General features: G+C 39.3%; 1 protein-coding gene across 3 annotated transcripts in view; it reads left to right on the top strand.

Annotated features, from left to right (window-relative positions):
* The window catches only part of lmo3 (LIM domain only 3), a 54,465-nt gene that overhangs the window by 27,635 nt on the left and 4,330 nt on the right, over positions 1-22,500 (top strand). For all 3 annotated transcript variants that reach the window (XM_087787364.1, XM_087787363.1, XM_087787362.1), the window contains exon 3: positions 11,457-11,582. In XM_087787364.1, coding sequence (XP_087643490.1) covers positions 11,457-11,582 — 126 coding nt within the window. The remainder of the gene's footprint in view (positions 1-11,456; positions 11,583-22,500) is intronic.

Genomic DNA, 22,500 nt, shown 5'->3' with positions numbered 1-22,500 from the left:
CAGAGGGGTCTGCCGCCGCATTGATTGCACTTTCTAAGCAGTTTTCCATACGGCTTTTAATCTGTGAAATGCTAAAGAGGCAATCAGAGCGATCTGCAGCCGCGCTGTCAGAGCGGCGTCCATGTGTCACTCTAGTGATTTCTCAGCCACCATCGCTGCATTAAGAAGCTTGATCAATGGGTGGGACGGGGAGGGAGGGGGTGAGCGGCAGAAATCACAAACAGCCTCATGGAAACTGTTGTTGTCGATATCTTTACCCCTTTTATTCCCCCAAAAAAAGACTGAAGTCGTCGATGTTTAAACCCACAAAACATGAATGGCGATACAAAGGATGCTAGAGTTCAACGATACAGATGTATTTTCGACAAGTACACAAACGTTAGTGACAAGGAAGCGCTACAAGTTCGACTCAAGGAACTCCTAACAAAGCTTCTCGCTCTCAGACATGTCAAGCATTATGAGATAATCCCGTCAAGGTTGCTCGCTGTTACGGAGTCGTATCGCCGCCGGCTCCGAAACAAGACAAACAAAATGAAATGCATTATCAACAGTGAACTTGAACTGAATTCGTTGGAGTCAGTGTCGTCAGATCCACGATGGTGGGGATGAGATGAGATCCTTCTTTAATCTGTGGGGGCGGAGAAATAGAAATCTTTGAAATAGAAAAAAGCTGTTGTGCAGAGAGAAACTGTCACATGTATATGATCTTATATGATCTGTAGTTCTTTCTGTATGATTAGGTTATTTTACGTCGCATTGACTTTTTTTATTTATGTAAATCCACTACATAAAGGAAATGTCGGTAATTGAACCCAAGACTTTTTTCCACCTTTATTACTGTCCCCGTTGTTAGCTTAAGTACATGTGTTTGTTTTCGGAATGGTCACATTATACACCATTATATACCATAACTGTAATAAGGGTCCTTCAAGCCTAAAGAAAAGTGATAGTAAAAAAATGTTTTGTAAAATAATTTATTTTATTTTAAGATGAAAACATATGAATCAAGTTACTTTATTGCAAAAAGTTATTTAACTTTCTTTTGACTTATTCATGAAAAGGAAAAAAGCGTAAAGCAAGGCTTAAAACTGATCGAAAAGTATTTATGTTCCCAGTTTAAATACAGATTATAAAAGAAAGTTAAAAAATGTGTTTGAAAAGTTAGTTACAATAGTAAAAAAAAATGTTCCCTAGCTTTCAAAAATGTATTCACGAGTGGATGAATACATTTAAAGGGTCGCACTTTTTCACGGTCTGACCCGGTGATAAGAAAAACTTCTTATATAGTTGATTTACTTTTAGATATTATCAAATCTATTTTTTGTATATATGTCTCAGTTAGTAAAAGTTTTGTTAAAACTCTTGGCTACTGATAGAAGAGTGTAGAATTGTTGTTTCCATTTAACATTAAAAATTCCCATCACTAGTTTTCCCGCCCTCCTCCCCCCTCCTGCTCCTCCTCCTCCTCCTCCAATCCTTCCATCCCTCCCACCACTTCAATTGCTCCGGCCTCGGCGTGCATTCATCAGCTGCCGGATTAGAATTTGTTTCCTCACAAACCATTGATCATCAGCCTATTACTAGGCAAATGACAGTTAATTACCCACTACATTAACCACCGGGACCCGGGGACCGACTCTCGGTGCCATCAGTCAACATGATGAATGTGGCAAGTTCAGTAATGCACGGCCGTTCCCTCGTCCGCCTGCCACACCGAGAACAACCTCAGGATCTCACTCTCGGGCTCCCGGGGAAAATCTATGGTTATCTGCATAATTACAGGCTCAGGGTTAATAACAGACAAATGATTTGTTGCATCTCAACATCGGCTTTTTAAAAAAAAAAAAAAAAGGGATTGTTCTTTGTCCGTTTGACGACCCACCTTCGCCGCGGACCTGCTTTGAATTCAATCACGGGGAAAATATCCTCCGCTACTTGTTTTCGAACAGCGTGGCGCCGCGAAAGTGAACGTGGAATATGTTTCTTGGAGCCGGGGGTGTCGAGAGGTTGCCGATGTAATCAGACTCCAGCGGTTGTCAATTTACTGCCCCCTGCACGTGTGATTGTCAGTGATTAAACAACTCTTGGGGCAAAATTATTTCAATTACCGCGGGCACGACCTGGGAATTGTCCCTGGGATAAGATTTTCCTCCTTGAGTGCCCCGACTTGCCTGGCTGCCGGCTCTATCAGTTCTCATCTGCACCTGGACTCTGATATCCTAATGATGAATTATGGCCTGCTTTAGCGAGACACTGCCGAGCGCACACCGGATCGCTCCCCTGGACTGTCAGCCCGAGGAGCCCCGGCTAATTAGCTCGTATAGAAACCCCTCCAAGAGGTCGAGGAGCATCAGTCATTTTGCATCATGCGTCAAGGAAACAGACAGAGGGAGGAAATAAACCAAAGCCTTGACTGTCATCTCCTCCATTACTGTCATTAGATGTTACTTTATGCACGGTGAGAGCATCCGCAAATCTTTTAAATGTCACGCAAGCTAGCACTTAACCCCGGTGAACCCCCCCGAACGCTGTCTGGACATTCATTCTGCACCTGTCACACTTTCACTCGTTGGAAAAATAACACGTTTACTGGAGTCAATGCAACGTCATTTTAACAACTTAATCCCAGGTTGTGTTCTTGATAAACATCTAGTGTGAAGTAACCATACGATAAATGTTTTAGCTAAGTTTTAAAAAGCTAACTTTTCTTAAAGGGCAACTGTGAAACTCCAACTCTCTTGACTCACTCCCATGTTTCAAATGTCTTCCTCTCCAAGATGCAGTAACTCCCTCATCATGACCATGTTTTGAACTTATTACTTTATAAAGTCTTCCTCATCTAAAATCTCAGCAAACAAGAGGTTACGAGAGCAGAGTCTATTATGACATAATATCAGTCTTCACTGCTCCTCCAGCCAACTGTAATCAGGCCCGCTTTGTTTATAAAATGAGTCTGTTGGAGATAGAGGCTACAGGGATTGATGACGCTGTATGACAACCTTGATAATGACCAATCACAGCAGAGTGGGCGTGGTTAACTTGTAACTTTTTATCTGGAGTGATTGATGTCAGAAATTCCAGATAACAGATGAATGAATGGAAGGCTAATATATATGAGAGCAAAGACGTTCTCCAACCGCTTGGTTGCATCAATATTTATATATATTTTTTACCAAAAATAATTTTCCTAGACTTTCAGAATCAAGATAATTGGATAACTTCTTGGTTTTTGAAATGGCATACGTCACACATTGTAAACAAGCAGAAAACGAATTTATTAAAATACATTTCTGCTGCACTGTGGTTTAATTAAAGTCAACAACTAACCTCTTGTTTTTTGATCTCTGGGAGGAAATCAGAGTGTAAACCTGCACCATCAAGAAACTTTCTGGAGTGTAACAACATCATTCATTTAAAAAAATATGTTCCCCACCCCAAAAGTTAACATTCATCGCAACTTTTCCTGGCACTATAGTCCGCAGGTCATTTCGAGGAGGAAGTTATGAAGTATTTGGACCCCCGCGGGGGCCAGATGTGCGCTTGGATGTGCTCCTCTCGATGCCAGCCCACCTGCTACAGCGAGCCCGTGCCAGGCTTGTGGCTCACTCTCGCCGCTATTATCTGCACCAAACACGCTCGGTCCCACGAGTCATTGCTCTTCACAGCTAATTTAACTAATCTCAACTGGAGGGGTCGGTCCAAAAAAATAATCGGCTCCGGCGACTGAGCACGCAGACGTTCTCGTCGAAATTGAAATGCCAGGGTTTTTGTTTCTGGTGCCGAAGGATTGTTGTACGTGGCAAAAAAGGTGGGGATGGATAAACCTGTTTATTTTTGGTTATTTATAACCGTAACCACCAACTAACCGTCAATATAAAGGGCTAAGACTTGAGTTCTGTCTTGGAGCACAGTTAGTGCAGAACAATATGTTAGAGTTCTGAGTATATTATACATTTTTATGAATGTAAAGTAATTCAAAAGGCAAATTTAAAGCATAGTCCAAACCGGAAACATAGGGTTTAACGCACTAGAGGTTCTCACACCAGAAGTAGAAAATGTACAACAGTAAACCATAGTCACCAAAAATCCATACAAATTGGTAGAGCCACAACAAGAGAAAATACTTCAGATTCATGAGCAGTTTGGTGGCACCTTGCTTCTTAAGAACACTAGATGGCGATTGCATTCATTGCCATTGAACAGGAGAAAAAGAAACAGCAAAAAACGTTCAACTCAATGCTCTGTCCTGAACAGCTGTTTTTTTGTTTTATTGCTTAATTAGCACATTTTTGGCCCCTCACCCTCTGTCCGATACTTTGACAATGAAAAATAGCCTTGACCCACTTTTGGAAAAAAGTACATTTACTCGGATCAGCGGCTCCCAAATAACAGAAGCTTTAAAGGCCTTAAAAGGAATTGTTTTCTTTAAATTAATGACAAAATAAGATTGTTGGTTATTTTTGAACTACGGTTATCTTTCTCGTAACATTAACTTAGTGCAAGTTATCGAATATATTAACTTAACCGATGTGTTATCAACATTTAAAGGCTTGATCTCAACACCGGTCACATGCCTGCACAGGTGCGACGATCTGTCCGGTGACAGAAGTCTGAACCTCATCAGGGTTAAACGATATTTCCGTCGATGACCCACCATCTCGAACCCCAAAAATGGCATTCCTTCCCTGCTTTTATGAAACAAAACGAAGCCCCCCACTCTTGACCCCTCCTTGAGGAACTGTGACCCCTCTCATCAGGACAATTAAGCAGCGGGTGGAAACGGACCCTCCAGAATGTGCGACCCTCCTTCAGACGTAATCACTCGTGATTACTGGTGCCCAGTTTGACCCCTTAGCATTTTCAAATTACATGTGAAAAGCCCAATTTAATTACAGGAAATTTGGACGCACGCATTCGTGAGGCTCCGACGTGGCCCGGCGAGGTAATTGCTGGACGTGTGAAGTGAGTTGTGGCATTGTGGGGTTAATGGCAGCCAAGCTTTACGAAGCACAACATAACAATTATTGGCGGCTTGCAGAGCTTTTAACATCAATACGTCGTCTCATTAAACCTCGGGCTGAGATGGAGGCAGGAGAGACACGCACGCTCCTTTTGTATTGTGTTGTTGAGATGAACAGATCATGAGAGAATGGAAGTCTATTTCGATGGCTCTTTCCATTCAGCGACGTTTGAGTATCTTTCACAACATTCAACGAAAACATTCTTAAGGTAATTGCCAGTTTGAGTGGAAATAGTGAAGCACTATGATGAGGTTGCCAGATCTGGGACCCTAGTATTCAGATAAAACCCACAAGGCTGTGTGATAACAGACAACAGAGCTGTGTCTCAAATCGCATACTTGCGTACCTAAACTTAGCATTTTTAGTGCATAAGTGCGTCTTAGTATTGGAAATGTAGTGCGCCATGCACAATAAATTTGTGTACTAAAACGCCCACAAAACTGAGCATGGATCGATGGACACTTTCTACCCTAAACGTCTGCCATCTTAGTGATGTTGTAAACGGGTGTTGTCGATAGTGTTCTTACAGCTGGTTGCAACCATCGTTAAATAGTAGTAGAAGAAGATGCTGTCGCGTCATTTGCAGTTAGTGCGTAGCAGCAGTGTTTGATTTGAGACATACTATCTGTCAAGAATTTGCGTACAAGTTAGTATGTACACTATCCTGGTGCATACTAACCGCCAGTGCACTAAGATAAGTATGCGATTTGAGACACAGCACAGGAAAACATATTCATGGCCACAGAGTGTGTCCCAGGATGTCCTCGAGTTGTGTAACATTAGGTATAGTAGAAAGACTCGAATCAATGTCGAAAAATATCAAAACTTCATAGTAGTAACTAAAAGAATCTTCTCCGTATGTTTTTGTTCTTTGGTCTGGAACACTTTAAAGAGGACTACTTGAGGTTGGGCTAAGGAGAATAACAGGAATTGGTTTTGAGGTCTATAAACCAAAATCTATTTTGACTTCCAAAGAAACCAAATACTGAGAATTAAAAATAGGGTAATATGTTTTTTCTCTTTGGTCCTTGACAGTTGATAGTGATAATTATAAAAATGAAACATCTTTCTTTCCACACTTTTTTTTTCATGAATCTGGAATTGCCTAAAAGATCAATTCTAACACTATGGCTTTCTTAAAACCCTACATTAGTACGTTAGTACTTAGTAGTAGTGGGTGACAGCAGTTGGCGCCACTTTATGATGAACGACATCCACCTATTGGACTGGACCAACTATTTTCCTGGTTGCTTATACTTGAAAGGGAATAAACATGGATAAGGAAAACCTTTCTTTAGTGGTGACAGAGTTAAAGATTTTTAAGAATTGTCTGATAGCAAAGATGAGTTGTCGTATCGTATCCAGTGAGTCTCCACTGCAGTACTACGTGATATTTTATCACAAGTGTAAGGCCAAGAAATGTGTCTTTGTGAGTCAATATACATCGTAACATCTTGAAACACGAGAAAATGTGCCTCGTTCTGCGATGTGAAGGTGCGAAAACAGTGTACGATCTTGCAAAATATTTCAACATCGAATAAAAAAATATATATCATCATGAAAATGTAGAAACTTTTGACAGATAATTGAAGAAATTCTCAAGATTCATTCATGTATTTATTCATACAGCGTTTCACCACACAAGTGAAAAATACTTTTACCCTCCGACTGAAACGGAATAACACACTCAAATTCCCCCCTCGTTCTTTTATCCGTATATTTCCCGACTATATCATTTCCAACACTTCAGTAATCACTCGGGAGTCGTCGGATTCTGACATCATTTAGACTGTCAACGGCGCCAGAACCCACTGGCATGACACCGCTAGCGAAGAGCATGGGGGTCTGTCTGCAGACTGCGATTGCTTTTTGGGGTCCACTGGGCTAAAGCCTTGTGGAATAATTTAATTGGTGTCTGTTTTCCTCTCATCAAATAGGTACCACTGAGCCGTACCCGGCTGTGATACATTGAGAATGCGTTTAGGTGCCTCCGTTCTCTTTCAAATTCAGATTTGCGCGAGAGCATGAATTTTAATTTCATGTTCCACCTTCGACCTCTTTAAATATACATGCCATCTTGTCTGCCATGGATATGAAGTGTGTGTCAGACTATTTTACATATGTTTTCTGTTGGGTTTTTTTTTTTGGAAGCGGCTTGCTGTCGTTCGGATTCATCGGACAGCTCCTCTCGCTGTCAGCCGAAAGAAAAATGTATATGTTTATCAGTAATTATAATCCCGGGCTGCGAGCGCGGAGACTCAAGGTCTGGTTGTTACACACAAGGCCTCGAAACGCCGTCATCCTGTGATTGTGTTGAAGCCCCTGCCTTTGAATTCATTACAAGCAAAACCACGCTTAATTTGCCTCCTCCCTCGAGAGCCATTAGCGTCTGTGGCATCAAACTGGCGGAGCGGCGAAAGACGAGTGGCAGGTATGCTCCATCCATCTTCCCTCCCCGCAGGGTGAGGCAGTCTTCCCTCCTTCCTGCTGGTTTGAAGAGTGCTTGCCACACAAGGGCCAAGTGAGCTCAACTTGGCCGGCGCCGACAGTCTCCGCAGACTATTATCAGCCACTCTGTCTATTTAGATCAGCTTGTCTTCGCTAAGCAAAGAGCTGCTGATGGCGACATTGTCTGGTTTGGTCGCCGGGGGGATGATAGTTTTACTGCAGCTCCCATCCTGAAAAAAAAAGTGATTTACTAGTCACATGTTTCATCAGGAAATACTGTCGTTATTATCTTACCTGTTTCAAGTATTTGAAACCAAACAGAAGTATACTATTCTGTTTGGTTTCAAATAAAACACTACTTTAATGTATTTATAGCTTGCTTAAACACATGTATAAATGGTTATTTTAAAAAAAACACTGAAATCAATTAATATATTGGTTAATTCATAAATAATTATCAATAATATATAACTGTTTCTGTATTTCTGTTTCTTTAGATGAGCATTAAATTAAAATGTGTTTCCATTCATATTAGAAGAAAACTTAATAATAAAAGTCCTGCAGTAAAGATATTGTACATAGGTTAAACAGGCAACATTTTTATTCAGTCATTATTGAGTTTTAAAAATGAATGATCATGTTTTTTGTGTTTTGTTTTTAAATGGTTTTAGAAGCTGTTACATGAGCCCTGGCCAAAAACACAGCGAAGACAGTTACAACATCCAACAACGTGAACACAACACTACATAGAATGGGTTGTTGGGATGCATACAATTTAGGCAAAAACTTAAAGAGAAAAATTTCAGGCTTTCAGTTTTGAAATAACAAACATTTAAAAACATCCAAGCAAACAATGTCAGGCTATTTCAGAGATATCCAGAGTTTTAAAATTCTTAAAAGCTGTCTTTACAAATTCAAAACAATATTTTTGCAGATACTAAAGATGTAACTTGTTTTTCATCCATAAAATCAAAAAGAAACTCAGGCAGACTATTGTCCAAAAAGTCACATAATGACATGACAAGTGTTTTCTTTTGTTTATACGTTCTTATGTTAAGGCTGTGTAAGCACGAAGATTTCGATCACACTATGTAAAAAAAAAAAAGACTCGAAATTGGTCAAATGCATTTCAGGTTGTTACACCCTCTGTGTTCCCAGAATGCACGTTGGTCTTATTCAGAGATGAAGGTTTCACTTTAGCTCAGCGGTAATCAGCCTCTCAAGAACATCGTGGTCTTACTCATTGGTTCAAGTATCACACCGGCACACAGACCAACAGCGTTCGGCCTCAGACACAAGGACTTCCATCAAGAATTTCTCGAGGCGCGCTGCTGTGACAGTCCTTTTAAACAGTCGGGGCCACGTGAAATTTGCAAGAGATGAGGGAAGTGCATGGACAGACACGGTCGCACAGAAACAGAGCAGGGTTTTGATTCAACCTGACAGGCTCAATGCTTAAAGCATCACTTTTTTCCTCAAAAACATTCCATCATTTATAATCGAGGGCCTTGAGAACATAAAAAGGATCAGGTTATTGTAAGACAAGGACGTTCGGGTGGTTGGAGTCAGAGGCGACTCATAAACCCAGAATCAAAAAGGACAGCGGTTACACTCAAATACTCATTATCTCACACCAAATCTGTCTGCTCTGTTTTAGAGGTCTTCTGCTAAATGACGTGGTCCAGAGGTTTTAGAGCTGAGCTCAGTTTTAGTACCTGATATCACCTCGGAGCATTGTGGTGAAGAAGTCTGGTGGTTTAACAATGATCCCGGAATTCAAGGTGATACTTGGGTAACATCATTTCTACAGGATTTAAATCCCAGACCTCCATTTCGCAAGATTTGTTGTCCATCTTTTGAACGTGGAATACATCCAGGTGGCCTGGGTTTATGGTCAATATGTAGCAGTTATATGACACACATTAGGAGCCATCACGGTCCCTCCTTCGACAGGAATTAGGAGTCTTTTAATTTGGGAATAAACTCAGATTAGTAGTGTCTAAACACAGTCCACAGGGATGAATTGAAGACCATAGTTCTTGAAGGATGAGACCAGCATGTTGTTGGGAGCGTTCTACAGTTTGGTGGTCTGCTAGCATTTAGCCTCTCTAACAAGCTACCCGGCTTTATTTACTTTCCGTGGTACTTTTTGCCATTAATGTGTCTTCGATCTTGTCTCTAATCTCCATGCTGAACTGCATCTGGATGATGTCGTCTGGCGAGTCAGTCTACCAACTTTAGATCTCAAGGAGGAGACAATAAATACCATCTATACTCTACATTACATGCATCCAAAATGCTTTTTTTTTGCAGTCAATCCAGGAGAACGAGAAGCTGCGGCACTACAGTGCGCCACCATCTTAAGTACATTTTAAGTTATCAAGTTATATTTACTTGAAGTTAAAAGATGCGGCTCAATATCACATTCGAATGTCCACAGCTTGTTATTTACAGGATTTTAAATAGCCAAAGAAACCCCCAAAAAACTCCCTCTGATGATGAGCAAACCTGCAGATTCCTGGTTTATTCTTCATCATCTGATGATGTTACCACCACAGAGGTAACTAAATATAGAGGCCTCACATTGGAGGGCGTAATTCTTTTAATTAAGCCCGGCATTAATCCTCAGAGTTGGCCCCTCTTTTGTTTTCACGTTACAAGACATATCCTTCATTGTCTGAAGGTGTGTTGACAGTGGCCCTTAATTCTGTAGGTATTCATGAGGGCACAATCTATCTGCTTCCGTTGCCTCTGGGAAACATACTTTCTGAAGGTTAATAAACAACCCTGCATATCCCCGGCCCTTAGATCATTTATCAGATTGTGATATCTTACAGACTCTGAGAGTGGCATGCCGTTTTATCATTTTAACAACGACGGCTAAAAGTGCCTGAAGAAGTCCGCCTAATAGGTTATTTTGTTATATGACTTCGTTATCAGATTTTTTTTTTTTTCTCTCCCTCGCTGGCCTGGTCTAGGTCGCGGTGTAGTAACAGCCCTGAATCCCTAATGAATACTCGCATTAATGTCCCCGGAGCAGGCCAGGAAATAATAGGATCCTCTCTGGGCAGTGGTGGAAGCTACAGCCCATCTATTTCCGTGGCACAAGCTGTGGCCCTGCTCTTTTTTAAAAAGGAAAAAAAAACAAAAAAACAATCCCAGTGACCAGGACTTATTCAGCCCTTTTCAGTGAGTTATTCAGACGCTCAGTGGCTCGTGTTTGTCGCTTTTCCGCCAATCTCTTTGACAGCTGAGTCACCAGATGCAGTCTGTTTTAGTGGGACAACACAAGGTAACAATGTTTCCAAGATCATGAGACACTGCTGTTGGTGCACTTCGGGAAATCCGGAAATAGACTTAGTAAAGCGGGGGTGATAGCGAGAACTTATTCAACACAAACTGGCGTCAGATAACAAGCCTGATCGTAATTTTGATTTTTTTTATGATCATTGAAACATTTCTTTAAATACTGCAATTCAATAATTTGTTTATATTGAAAGGTGGAATTTGTTTCAGTAAATAATTGAGGTGAATAATTCAAATAATAAAAAAAAATTCCATTTAAAAATATATATAGTTTTATATTATAATTCCAATATTTCAAAAAACAAATATTACTTTTTTTTTTTAATTTATTTAAAGTCTTTTAAATTTTACACAAAACGGTGGTATAATTTTGTCACCAGGCAATACCAAAAAATAGAACATTTCAAAAAAGTGAAATATTAAATTCTACCATTCAATATTGTGATGGCACTGATCTACTTCCATACTCCTGGATCGCTCTCAGTTTCATGTCAATATTGTCTTGTTTTCAATGCTTTAATTCAGAGTTAAGCTGTCTCTATTTCACATGAATAAGTCTGTAAACAATCAAAAAAATCTCAAGTGTACTAACAAATTAATAAGTTCCCCATTACCTAAAACGAGTTGTATTTTGTGTTGGGATCTTTTCTGTTTCTTTAATTCTTCATTTTTTTCGTACAGGTTGTTTGGTGTAACGGGGAACTGCGCGGCATGCAGCAAGCTAATTCCAGCCTTCGAGATGGTGATGAGGGCCAAGGAAAACGTCTACCATCTCGACTGTTTTGCGTGTCAACTCTGCAATCAAAGGTTAGTCTTCCAACCCAGACACAGAATGTTTATGGAAAACTATGAGGGAGGTCCTATTTGATAGCATACCCTGAAATACCGGATGCCTAAAGACACAGTTAGCACGTAGCCAAGGTTTTATATTGCAAATATTTAATATGCTTAAGTGACATTGTTTGTATTGTAGTGTTTTGGTGGGAAATTTAATTGAGATTGAATCTGTTTTGTCAGCCGATACTTAAAAACTAACAGGGTTACCTCTCATACCAGTTTAATATCAAGTATGGTTTAGGGATTGCAACCTTCATTCCAAGATTGCATTAAACTGTAATGCCAATTTCCCTTTTCGGTTGCCTTGTTTTTTTTATTATTCAATGTTTTTCATTAGCTTTTTCCCAAACCATTTATCAAACTAAAACATAAAAGTGCTTAGGAGTAGTTTTATTCAAATACCTCAAATGTTAGCCATTTGTTATACAGTTTTTATGTCGTGGTTGCGATGGGTTACTTATATAAAGTGAAATTAATGATACCGATCCTGAATGGAGGTAATGCTTTGTCTGAAAACTCGGTGGCAGAAGTCGAGAATCCAGACACTGCAGGCTAAAGTCAAAGGACCTGGTTACGCACAATTAGCACTGGGTTATTGTCTTGCCATTTCAGCCGGCTGCACTAGACAGCCCGTCCTAATGGAAGAAGTCAGCTAATCTTCATCAGCCGGGCCCAGGCAGGCCAACTCTGCTCCCGCACATTAAAACCCACTTAAGCGCGGGCAAATCTTTCTTTTTACATTAGGGCGGCTGATGAACTGTTGAATAAAATCGACGTCGGTGTGTTCGGCGCGGTCCGCCGTGGCTCCGCGCAGATGCCCATCACAATTTCACCGGTGCCTGGACAAGATTTATGGTGTGGCACCGGCTTTAATTTAGCTCTTCAGCTTTTGTTTCTTCTGCAGCTGTTGTGGTAGACAGAACATAAAAGATGATTTTAAAAGAATTCTTTCACATCACGGAGAAACTTTGTAGCCCGATAAAAACAAAAATGACTAATGATATCATTTGTCAGGAATTTTGCGAAGCGGTCTAAAGAAAAAAAAGGCAGATATAAATTATTATAGGCACTCCGGTTTCCTCCCACAGTGGTATGAGCAGAGATTGTTATTTCTGGCTACATGTAACCTTACCTCGTACCCTAAGTAGCTGGATTTGACTTTAGCACTCGATGGCACTATTAAGAAAATTAACAGAAGATAATTAATTATGTATTTTGTATTTAGTGGTGCCTTGTTCAAGTAAAACCTTTAGAAGTTAAACTTTCTCTCTCAGAGTTACCGTTGAGAATTTAAAGATATCCTGATTTCAGGGAACTCTCACCTTTTTAATACAATTTTCATAAGGAGTAAATCAAATCAAGATTTTATTCAAAGCCTTCATTTTACTGGAATGTATCATGAAGACAAAAAAATAATTAAAATACTGCCAGTAAACGTGTTTACTCTGATTCCATGGGCTTCTGCTACAAACATACTTAACATACCAGCTCAACCACAAGGTAGAATGTTATACTTATATTATATTTTATAATATTTATATTTGATTTTCATTGTTTGACTAAAACTGACTAGAACCAGAATTAGAACTAACTTATTGCTATTGATCACAATACATTTTTGTGTTTAGATTGTGTGAACGTGACCATAAGTATGTGTTTAGCATTTGAAAAAGGAACAAAAATATACTTTTAGAAATTCAATTGTTACAGTAGCAGAAATCTTGAAAAAAGCTCTGAAAAAGGTGCTTAAAACATTAAAACCATTTCCTTTATTTGGACATTTTCTTTAGAATATCTGAAACACTTTTTACAACATTTGTGGCAGGCTAACGGCGGCAGGCTAACAGCTATGCTAACTTAGTTAAACAACTTTTCTTCAGGATATCAATATGAGGAGTTTGGAGTAAAGTGACACATTCTTCAACAAAATCAAATTCAATATAGAAGCTCTGTTTAAAACGCGTCATAGGACATGTTTGCGTCGACGCTAATTTGTCTTTTCCGAAGTGTTTCAAAGTCATGTTTGGTGGATGTGAGGCATTAGTGATAAATCTTCTGATTAATTATGAAAATTAATTACTGAGTGTCTTTCAAACTTCTTCAATGCCTAGGGAGGATTTCTTAGCAATGGCCAAAACATAATTAAATCTGGACTTGATTAGGTTTCGCAACATTCATGTCCTGATTAATAGAATGACCTTTCTGCCGTTTTAAGTCCCAGATCCATCAGGAGATCTCACTTAGGATTCCCTGAATAGTTTCTCAGGGTCTCCTTGCGGCCGCTTTGAAAATGGGCTCCTGTTCTTTGTCTAGCATACCGATCCGCCCGGCCTGTTCATCCACGGCAGCTCTGTCCCCTCTCATTTCCCGGTCTCAAACAAACATGAAAGCCCCCATCGACCCCCAAACTCCCCACAGACCCTTCAATAAAGCAATCTAATCCATCTCGCAAATGGCCCCGAGATTTCTCTGTGGAACATCGTCAGAAAATGTGAAATCTGATAAACAGAGCAGGCGATTGCAGGGTCAGCCGGGGTCAGGCGGTGTAATTATCCGTCGCTCCTTCGGGTCAGCGGCAGCGAACATTGCCGTTTGAAGGTTGAATTGCTACAATCGCGTGTGAGCAGACTCCCACCGCTGGCACACATATACACTTACTTACACTCACCGTGTATCCGTCCACATCATGAGCTGTGCTGAGGGGGCATCTACCAAAGGGGTCTGGTCCGGTCCGGGACTTCTCTGAGCAGCCGTATGGACCAATAGAATCATTTTACACTGCAAAACTGATGACCTTTCATGTCATTTGGAATATACTTTATTTCAATTGTTATTATAGGTTGCACTATTTTTAAAAGTACATCAGTTTCTAAACAGTGCCAAATAAATTCAACTTGTAAAACAGAATACATAGACACGAAGTAAAACTACCAAAATACAATATAGTAAAACAGACCTGGGCCAAGTACAGCTCTTCCAGTGTATTCATGTGGCCCCCATGATGTCAAAGATGATGTAGAAAATAACTAATGATGACTGTTCTCTTAATAAGACTATAGTTTGACTTTTATCCTTTGCTTTTGAGTATTTATTTCACCATCAAAATGATTCTAGTGAAGAGATACAAATACAACAATGCAACTAAATAATAATTTTAGCTTATTAAGCAATATTTTAAGACTTGAAGTTGACAGTCACAGTGTATGAAATGTGGCCCCTGAGGAAATATAGTTGCGCACAACTGTATTTAAAGGTATTAAACAATGCACTGAGAAAAAGCACTATTGCAACTTGAGTGGCTCAAAAACACAGTATAAAGAAAATATTAATGAGTAAATGTTTGTTTGAAGTTATACTCAAGGGTAGTTTACGTGTGGGTAAAATAAAAATAAAAACTCCGCTTTAGAAAGATTACTTTCGAGTCCCAGAAAGGCAACATATATATTTTTCATTTTGTTTTTCATGATTTTCCTCAATAAAGTCCCAAAAACCTGTTTCAACCGGAAGAAATGTATTTATTTTTATAGTTCATATTTATTTTTAGAAATATCCCTTTGATTTATCAATGTATTTATTTTTCAAAAGTACTGTAATACAATTTTCTGCTTTGGTTTCAATTAACCATTATTGCTGGCTATACATTGGAGGGTTTCCTTGCCATTTAGTATTTTGTTGTGTGTTTAAAAAGGTGAATTGTGAAAATCAAAGTCCGTGCCAACTTTTCAAAGTACCATTATTCAGGATAAAGTGACACCAACTGTAAGGATGAAGGTGGTAGACCATAATCATCAGCGTCCATGAAATGGCAGACCATAATGTCTAATCTACTTTATACCATCATATCGCAATCCCTAGTTGGTTTTTGGACTAATTAGTCCATTATTTTCAACCTTTTATCTTTTTCAATGTAGCCTTTCAAAGTTTAACATCCACTTTACTAGTATGAGGAGTTGACATCACCAGCGGAAGGTAAATCATGCCACTGTACGAGGACGGAAAACTGGAGGCCAGTGATTATTCTGATTTCATCACAGACGTCTCCGACTCCTCTAATGGTCCTCGCCATGCTGAGGGCCCTTTCTTAAGTGGTGGGCCAATTAGTGGAGCGTAGAAACGTAGCCAGTTAGCTCAGAGTAGACATGTCACTGTGATCATGACCAGCGACTTCTTCCCTGAACTTCATCATCACCGTCACATGGAAGTCTATAGAGAACACTTGAACCCTTTTTCTGGTTTTATTTCGATTTCGGGGCTAAAGAGTCGTGAAAATGTGTGTCTTTTGCCCCTTAAGTTTTATTTTCAATATTTTCAATAATATTATTCATCATTACTGATTGTTTATTGTAGTGACCTTTTAAATGACATGTTATGAACTATAAACAGACATGAATAATCAAACTTCGAGGATGAATTCAAACTTTTAATATATTTACAATGACTTTTACCACAGTACTTTGTGTAGTAAGGCAGTGGCCACCCAATCCCCAGTCTGGTACCGAGCCATAATACATTTTTCGTCGAGCAGCACAAAAGGAAAAAAAAAATGAGGTTGTATTTATTATAACTGCGTAAAAAGTTGTTTGATTTAGAAAACGAAAACGGATTTTCTCTAAATAAAAATAGCATGAGACCATTGAATAGTGAAAATGAGTAAAATATAAACTCTAGAAACAAAACTTCTCATTCCATATAAAATATTGATGAACACCAACATGCAAACAAATTGGTACAAAGTCTATAAAAGTTAAGAGACACACACATACAGAACCCCATCGTCGGCATACAATCAAATATACAAAGATGCAAATAAACAGAAAAAAAATGTTGAAGCCAGAGCTCTTGCTGATTCATTGGTGAGATATTTTTATAATGCACTTTATTGTCGTTTTATTCCAGGTCATGCTAATGTTTTTTGCCTTTTTTCTCTCCGTACATTGGTCCGTGAACATAATTCTGACAATTAAACGGTCCCTGGTACGAAAAAGGTTAGGGACCCCTGTAGTAAGGAACTGCATAAGAACTAAATAAAGTGTGTAAAGTGAGTTAGTTTATCATCCTGTATCGTCCACTCGTGCGAGGCAGTGAACTGGAGGCCAGTGATTATTCTGATTTCATCATTTTTCTAAGACTAATGGTCATCGTCGTGCTGAGGGCCCGGTTCCTAAGTGCTGAGCCAATTAGGAGAGTGCAGCGACTGGTCGGTTAACTTCGACATGTCTCTGCGATCGTGACCTGCGACTGCTTTGTTCTTAGTGGCCATCATGGTCAAATTGGCGGCGATCTCTCTCCCTCGCCACAGAAAAGCCATCCAGAGCTGTAGCAGCTTCAGTAATAAGATAAATGGCAAAAACTCACCAGTTATCTTACTTGTGTATCTGCCCGAGTGAAAGCCTTTCCTTTTTCTTTTTTTTTTTCCTCCAGACTTTTTCCCCTTCTCCGTGCATGACTTTGAAACAGTATCAAGCTGAGAAGAATGAATAGCTCCTGTCTCGGGTCTATCAGTGAAAAATATAGGAGCCATCATCGGCTTAGATTGCTCATGTCTGCGCTCAATGTGGCCTTTCTCTGTTAAACTGGACATAAATCTACTTACGTGACCTTCCCACCGGCTGGACTTGTTATTTCCCTCTCGCCCGAGCTGGAAGGAGGAAGCATCACGACTGCTTTGGAAGGTGTAGTGGTGGTGTTGTTGGTTAGTGTCGAGGTGTTGGGAATAAGGAAGGAGATATGAGCCCGGACCGGGCGAGCAGTTAGCCACAGATCAGCCCTGGGGGACAGCTAATCGATGGGGCTGTCGTCCGGCCTCATCATCTGGCCAGGACTGGCCCAATTTCCCCCTGATGAGCTGGAGGCCACAGTCTTTGGAGGCTGGAGTAGAAGGGAGCGCCAAGGAGCAGGACGGGTGACAGTGCAAGGGAAGGTCAGCGCTGATAAGGGGGACGGCCTCATGCTAGACCCTCAGAAGGAGAGATTGACGCCAATTGGGTTCAGCAGAGCTAAGCTTAGCCACGGGTGCCTTGTATGTCATGAGTTGGGCTTGTTAGACAGCAGCCTAATAGGCAATAAGGGACACAGTTGTCACTTTGTGTATGATTGGTGTCGAGAACTAACAGCCTGTGCATCCGACCTTCCCGAGTACACAATCCCTAATCCACAACCATTGCCAACATCACAGTTTAATGTAAAAAGATGACAAATTACATACAAATAATTGACAACTTTGCCTTATCTTAGTGATGGAATTGTGTTTCCATCCATGGTCCGGCGTAAACACTCGCAAGCCCTTAAAATTCATCGGGGACCTCATCCATCTGGGTTTTTAGGGATGTCAAGGAGGGTTGATGTGTGGCTCTTGTTAGTCAAACAATGTATTGTGACAAAAATAGAGTGTACACTGGAGGGGGAAACAGTTGTGCACAAGTCAGAACTTAAATCGCAGCATTGAGACTATCCGTGAGTTTTTCCAACAAAGACTATTGCACTTAAAGAACTGGTTACAAGGAGTCAGTGGTCGGAAGTATTGGAAAAGGATTTAATGGAAGATAAACAAGGTTTGAGTTGGTAGTCCAAACCTTCTGAAATGTTCCCTCTTGAGTATCCAGTATCTCTTGTCCAGTCTGTTCCATAACCTGGTTTAGTAGAAGTAAAAATGTTCGTTAACATATAGTCAGACTAAGACTGTAAGTGATCCCTGATCATTTGACACATTCGTGTTTATAGCATATCATCATATCTAAATCTAGCACTTGATAACATGAAGTCCTAATATAACTATTAACTGCATTATGAGGTATCGGAGTACGAATGAGAGAAGTAATATTTCTCTTCTATAGTCAGACTACTGTCAGATCTTGGTTCGTCTGACACGATAATTTAGTTTTTTTCAGCTACCATGTCACCTTGGTGAGTCGAAATGAACCGAAAAATATAAGTGAGAAGAAATAGACCTAAAACAAATTTCAGAACATTTTCAAACTACGAATCCTTTTTTTATCAACAAGAAAAACCTTGAATCAAAACATATAAAAGTCTAATTGATTTGAAGTTTAAACTGAAAAATGTAAGTATTTATGTACAAGATTTTTTCCAAAACAAAGTTACAAACGATGGTTCAGGAACAAGTCAATCACATCAAATGTTATCGTTTATATAGCGTGGATTTTAAAGTTAAGATGGAAAAGATGGTTGAAATAAAATTTGATTGAAATGGCGCAAATTCACAGTAGAACAACACAAAAAAAACAAAAACAACAAATCAGACCCTGTGGCCCAGTCTCCAAAAGGATTGACCTCCGGTGGCCCCCCTGCCAGTGGAGACCCCTGAAGTAGCCTTATCCTAACAGTGTTCACTTCTCAGATTTCGAGCACTCTTCTGTTGGATGTTAACGATTGTATCTCCTCTCCGATATAAATTCAAGTTAAATCTTTAATCGTGAGCTCGGATAAAGAAGAATTTGGCCCCTGAAAGGTGGTAAAGTGATTAATAATGGTGTAGAATAATCACCCTTTACCACAAAGTGCTGCTATTTTCTCAACGCGTTCCCTCAAGAAAAACTCATCTGCTGCACGTCCTTGTACGACTGCCGCGTGATTGCCCAGAAGCAATCTGCCACAGAAGATTTACAATACGCAGTTAGCGCTAAGCATCCTTTTCATAGGGCCAAGTGTTTGTGAACCTGAGCGCATCCTAACAGTAATTAGATTTGCTGCAGTTTAGACTATTTTCCCTCTTTGACAATCTCACTGTTTCTTCATTTGAGGAGAAAGTGACTACTCTAGTTAACACGGGCCTCCGAGGCAAATAGCTGGCGTCGCAATACATCTTTCAAGTGTGCGCGCCGGTGGAAGCCATTCTTTCTCTTCCTCCTACAACAAGAGGTCTCCCAAGACTCATTAGTCACAGTCACCTCTAAGTAAAGGAAGGAAGATGGAGGGAAGAAAGCGAAGGCAGGAGAGGGAGTCAAGGAGGACTGAGCGGGAATCATTAAAATGACACGCAGATATCAAAACTGATGAAACGAGCCAAATTGTTAATGATGTGTTATCCTCCTGTGGCCTCGCCGAAGCAGCACCGAAAAATAGTCCAGGATGAAAGGATTCTCACAAGAAAGTTTAGGTGCGAGATGTAATTACGACTGAGGAGCGACGCTGCTCCGGCATTCAGGAGAGACTCAGAGTATAACCACTGATCGTAAGTGTTGTCATTAGCCAGCTGTGTTAGCATCATGGTTTCTTTGGTTGACCCTTGGAAAACTTTGGAGAGGAAAGTCCAGCAACACCTGACCTTGAATCATGACCTTTGCGTTGTTATCGCCGTAATGTTGTAATAAGTGTTGGTTGGTTTGTAAACAGCGTCTCAGGGATTGTCACGGAATTATCGGGATTGGTTTGAAACAAGGCTCAGAAGCAAAGTCACCATCAGACAAACGAGTCAAGTGAACTGCACGACTTGAACACAAATCAAAGTTGTTTTATCTTCTGGTCAGGGTGACCCGGAGGCCTAGTAACAAATGTGTTTAAGGTATCCCTTGTGTTGTCTCTGGCTCAACTTAAGCGACCTCCATCACTGCATATGTGTTTCTGGAAGCCAGGGAGTTCTAAACTAAAGGATTGGTCTGACAGACGAACAGAGTTTTAAGACTGAAGACTGTGATCCAAGTATTAGTTGTTGAATAACTAGTAAGGAAGACTAGAAGGAGAAATCTGATGGTGAAACATCAGATTAAAACAGGACACAGCAAGAAGAGGGTGAGGTGTTTGTTGACAAACATTAGGAAAACAATGTGACAAAAATGATTTTGGTGGTGATCTATATCAAAGAAAGAGGAAGATATTATGGATTTGTTGTTAACTCTTATGACCACCAGTCTCTGTTCAGGTGGACCAAAACTAAAAACAGAAAAAAGTAAAAACTAATGCTCTAAAATCAAAAATGTACATTGCCAACATTTAGTCTTGAAAACTTGTATTGTTTGAACATTTAAATATAAAATCCCTTCACAAAAGTGTATTCTCTCAAAAACTGCTATCAAGAGAAGGTTTTAAAGATATCAAAAAATATATTCCAAAAGCAAAATACAAACCTTGTTTTTTTACCCAAGTCAAATTTGCAGGTGAGGCTCACATGACAAGAGTCACGAGTGCTAATAAACAACTTTTCACGGTCTGATGTGGACTTGCTTTTGTAGTTTCATTTTATAGTTGAGTAATGATTGAAATGAGATTCAGATATTCTCGCAAATTGTGCTCAAAAGGATTCAATTAACTCATTTTTGAACATTATTGGATTGTTTTCCTGAAGACAAGTCGACCATGTCCGGGATCTGTGCGTCCAACACATGACGTTGTCGTTTCTAATAAATGTGCAGCAATTAGAATAAAATTTAGTCCTGCTTGCTCGACATTTCTGAATCTTTGCCCACATCTTGTACCGTTTAGACAATTTTAATAGAGAGGCTGTTGTGCTCATTAGCAAGGCCTCCTCCAGTTAGGAGGGAATAAATAGCTGTTTTGTGAGCAGGATAACTAATGAGACTGTAATTTTCCTTTCTTTTTTTTCCCCAAATTGAAAGAACACAAGAACAGGCTTCAGTAGAATCTTTATTCTTAAACTTTCCATTTTCTTTCCATCCTCAAAAATCAGTCATATTTGTGACACAAATCTCTGAGAGTGATTGACTTGTTTTCTCAAACAAGTCAATCACTTAAACAGCAGGTTGTTATTGAGATTTTCATGGTGATTGTTTTTTTTTCCCAACATGTCAATATTTCATCAAACTGATGTTTGGCTTCATGATTGATTGAAGACAATCGAAAGCATGTGCTGATAATCATTAACTGCCCTTTGAAGGTGAAGGAATATTAGTGACTCATTTATTCTCACGAAACAAAACATTTCAATGATGAAAATGATGTTTTTAATTTGTATTAAATAAATATAGTATTAATCAAACATTGTGTTTGACAAGTAAAGCATTATTCTAGTTTGTTGCTCTTCGCCTTTAGACGTTATTCATTATTAATATTTGTTAAATCCTTTATACGTCTTTAATTGATAAAAATGATTTCACATTTTTTTAGATTTTTTTAATCACAAACAAAAATATTTTACCAAAACCTTTGCTACATTAATGCAAAATATACTAACATAATTACATAACGTTTCTTTCCAGTTTTTATTCTTTTATTTTGGGTGAAAGTATTTATTTTGTTATTTTCCTATCTTGTAAGTAATACTAGTAAGTAATTGTGCAGTTGTCTTTCCTTCTTTACAATAGGTGTGGTACAATATTGCCAAATATTATTTTTGGGCGATTTTTATTTGTATTTATCCTATTTATTAAATATTTTATTTTTTTACATGTGTATTTCGGCACGTTAGTAATTCTGGACACAGTAGTAACAGTAATACAGTGTTTTAAAATACAATAAATAAAGAGTTTAAATGTAATTTTAAGTATTTTTTCCTATGTTCCTTTTTTTAAAAACATGTTTACATTTGATTATAAATAAGTATGAACCATAAATGAAATTATAAATAATGTTGAATTCTTTTTCTTTGCAAAAGTTGACCTACTTTACATTTTAACACATTCATTAAAGTCATTTTCCTGACATGGATTCACCTCCTATTGCGATTGTTTTCTTGAGACAACAAGGTTAGACGTCACGTGAGCTCTCGTGAAAACCAAGCGAGCTCCTCTGCTCAATTGTTTTTGTGAAGAAAGTGGAAATAGTTGTGTTTCACGAGCTATCATTAGACACGCCTGTGATGGCCCCGGAGTAATATCCTCATCATAATTGGTACACAGATGTCACATATGCTGTTGACATTTCACAGAGCAGAAACAATTTGGCTGTGTGGAGTAAGTGCACGGCGGGGAAAAGC

Source organism: Callionymus lyra, chromosome 3, assembly GCF_982586985.1.
Source record: "Callionymus lyra chromosome 3, fCalLyr1.hap1.1, whole genome shotgun sequence".
Taxonomy (NCBI): Eukaryota; Metazoa; Chordata; class Actinopteri; order Syngnathiformes; family Callionymidae; genus Callionymus; species Callionymus lyra.
The sequence above is the reverse complement of the archived record's forward strand: the minus strand, read 5'-3'. Positions and strand labels throughout refer to the sequence as shown.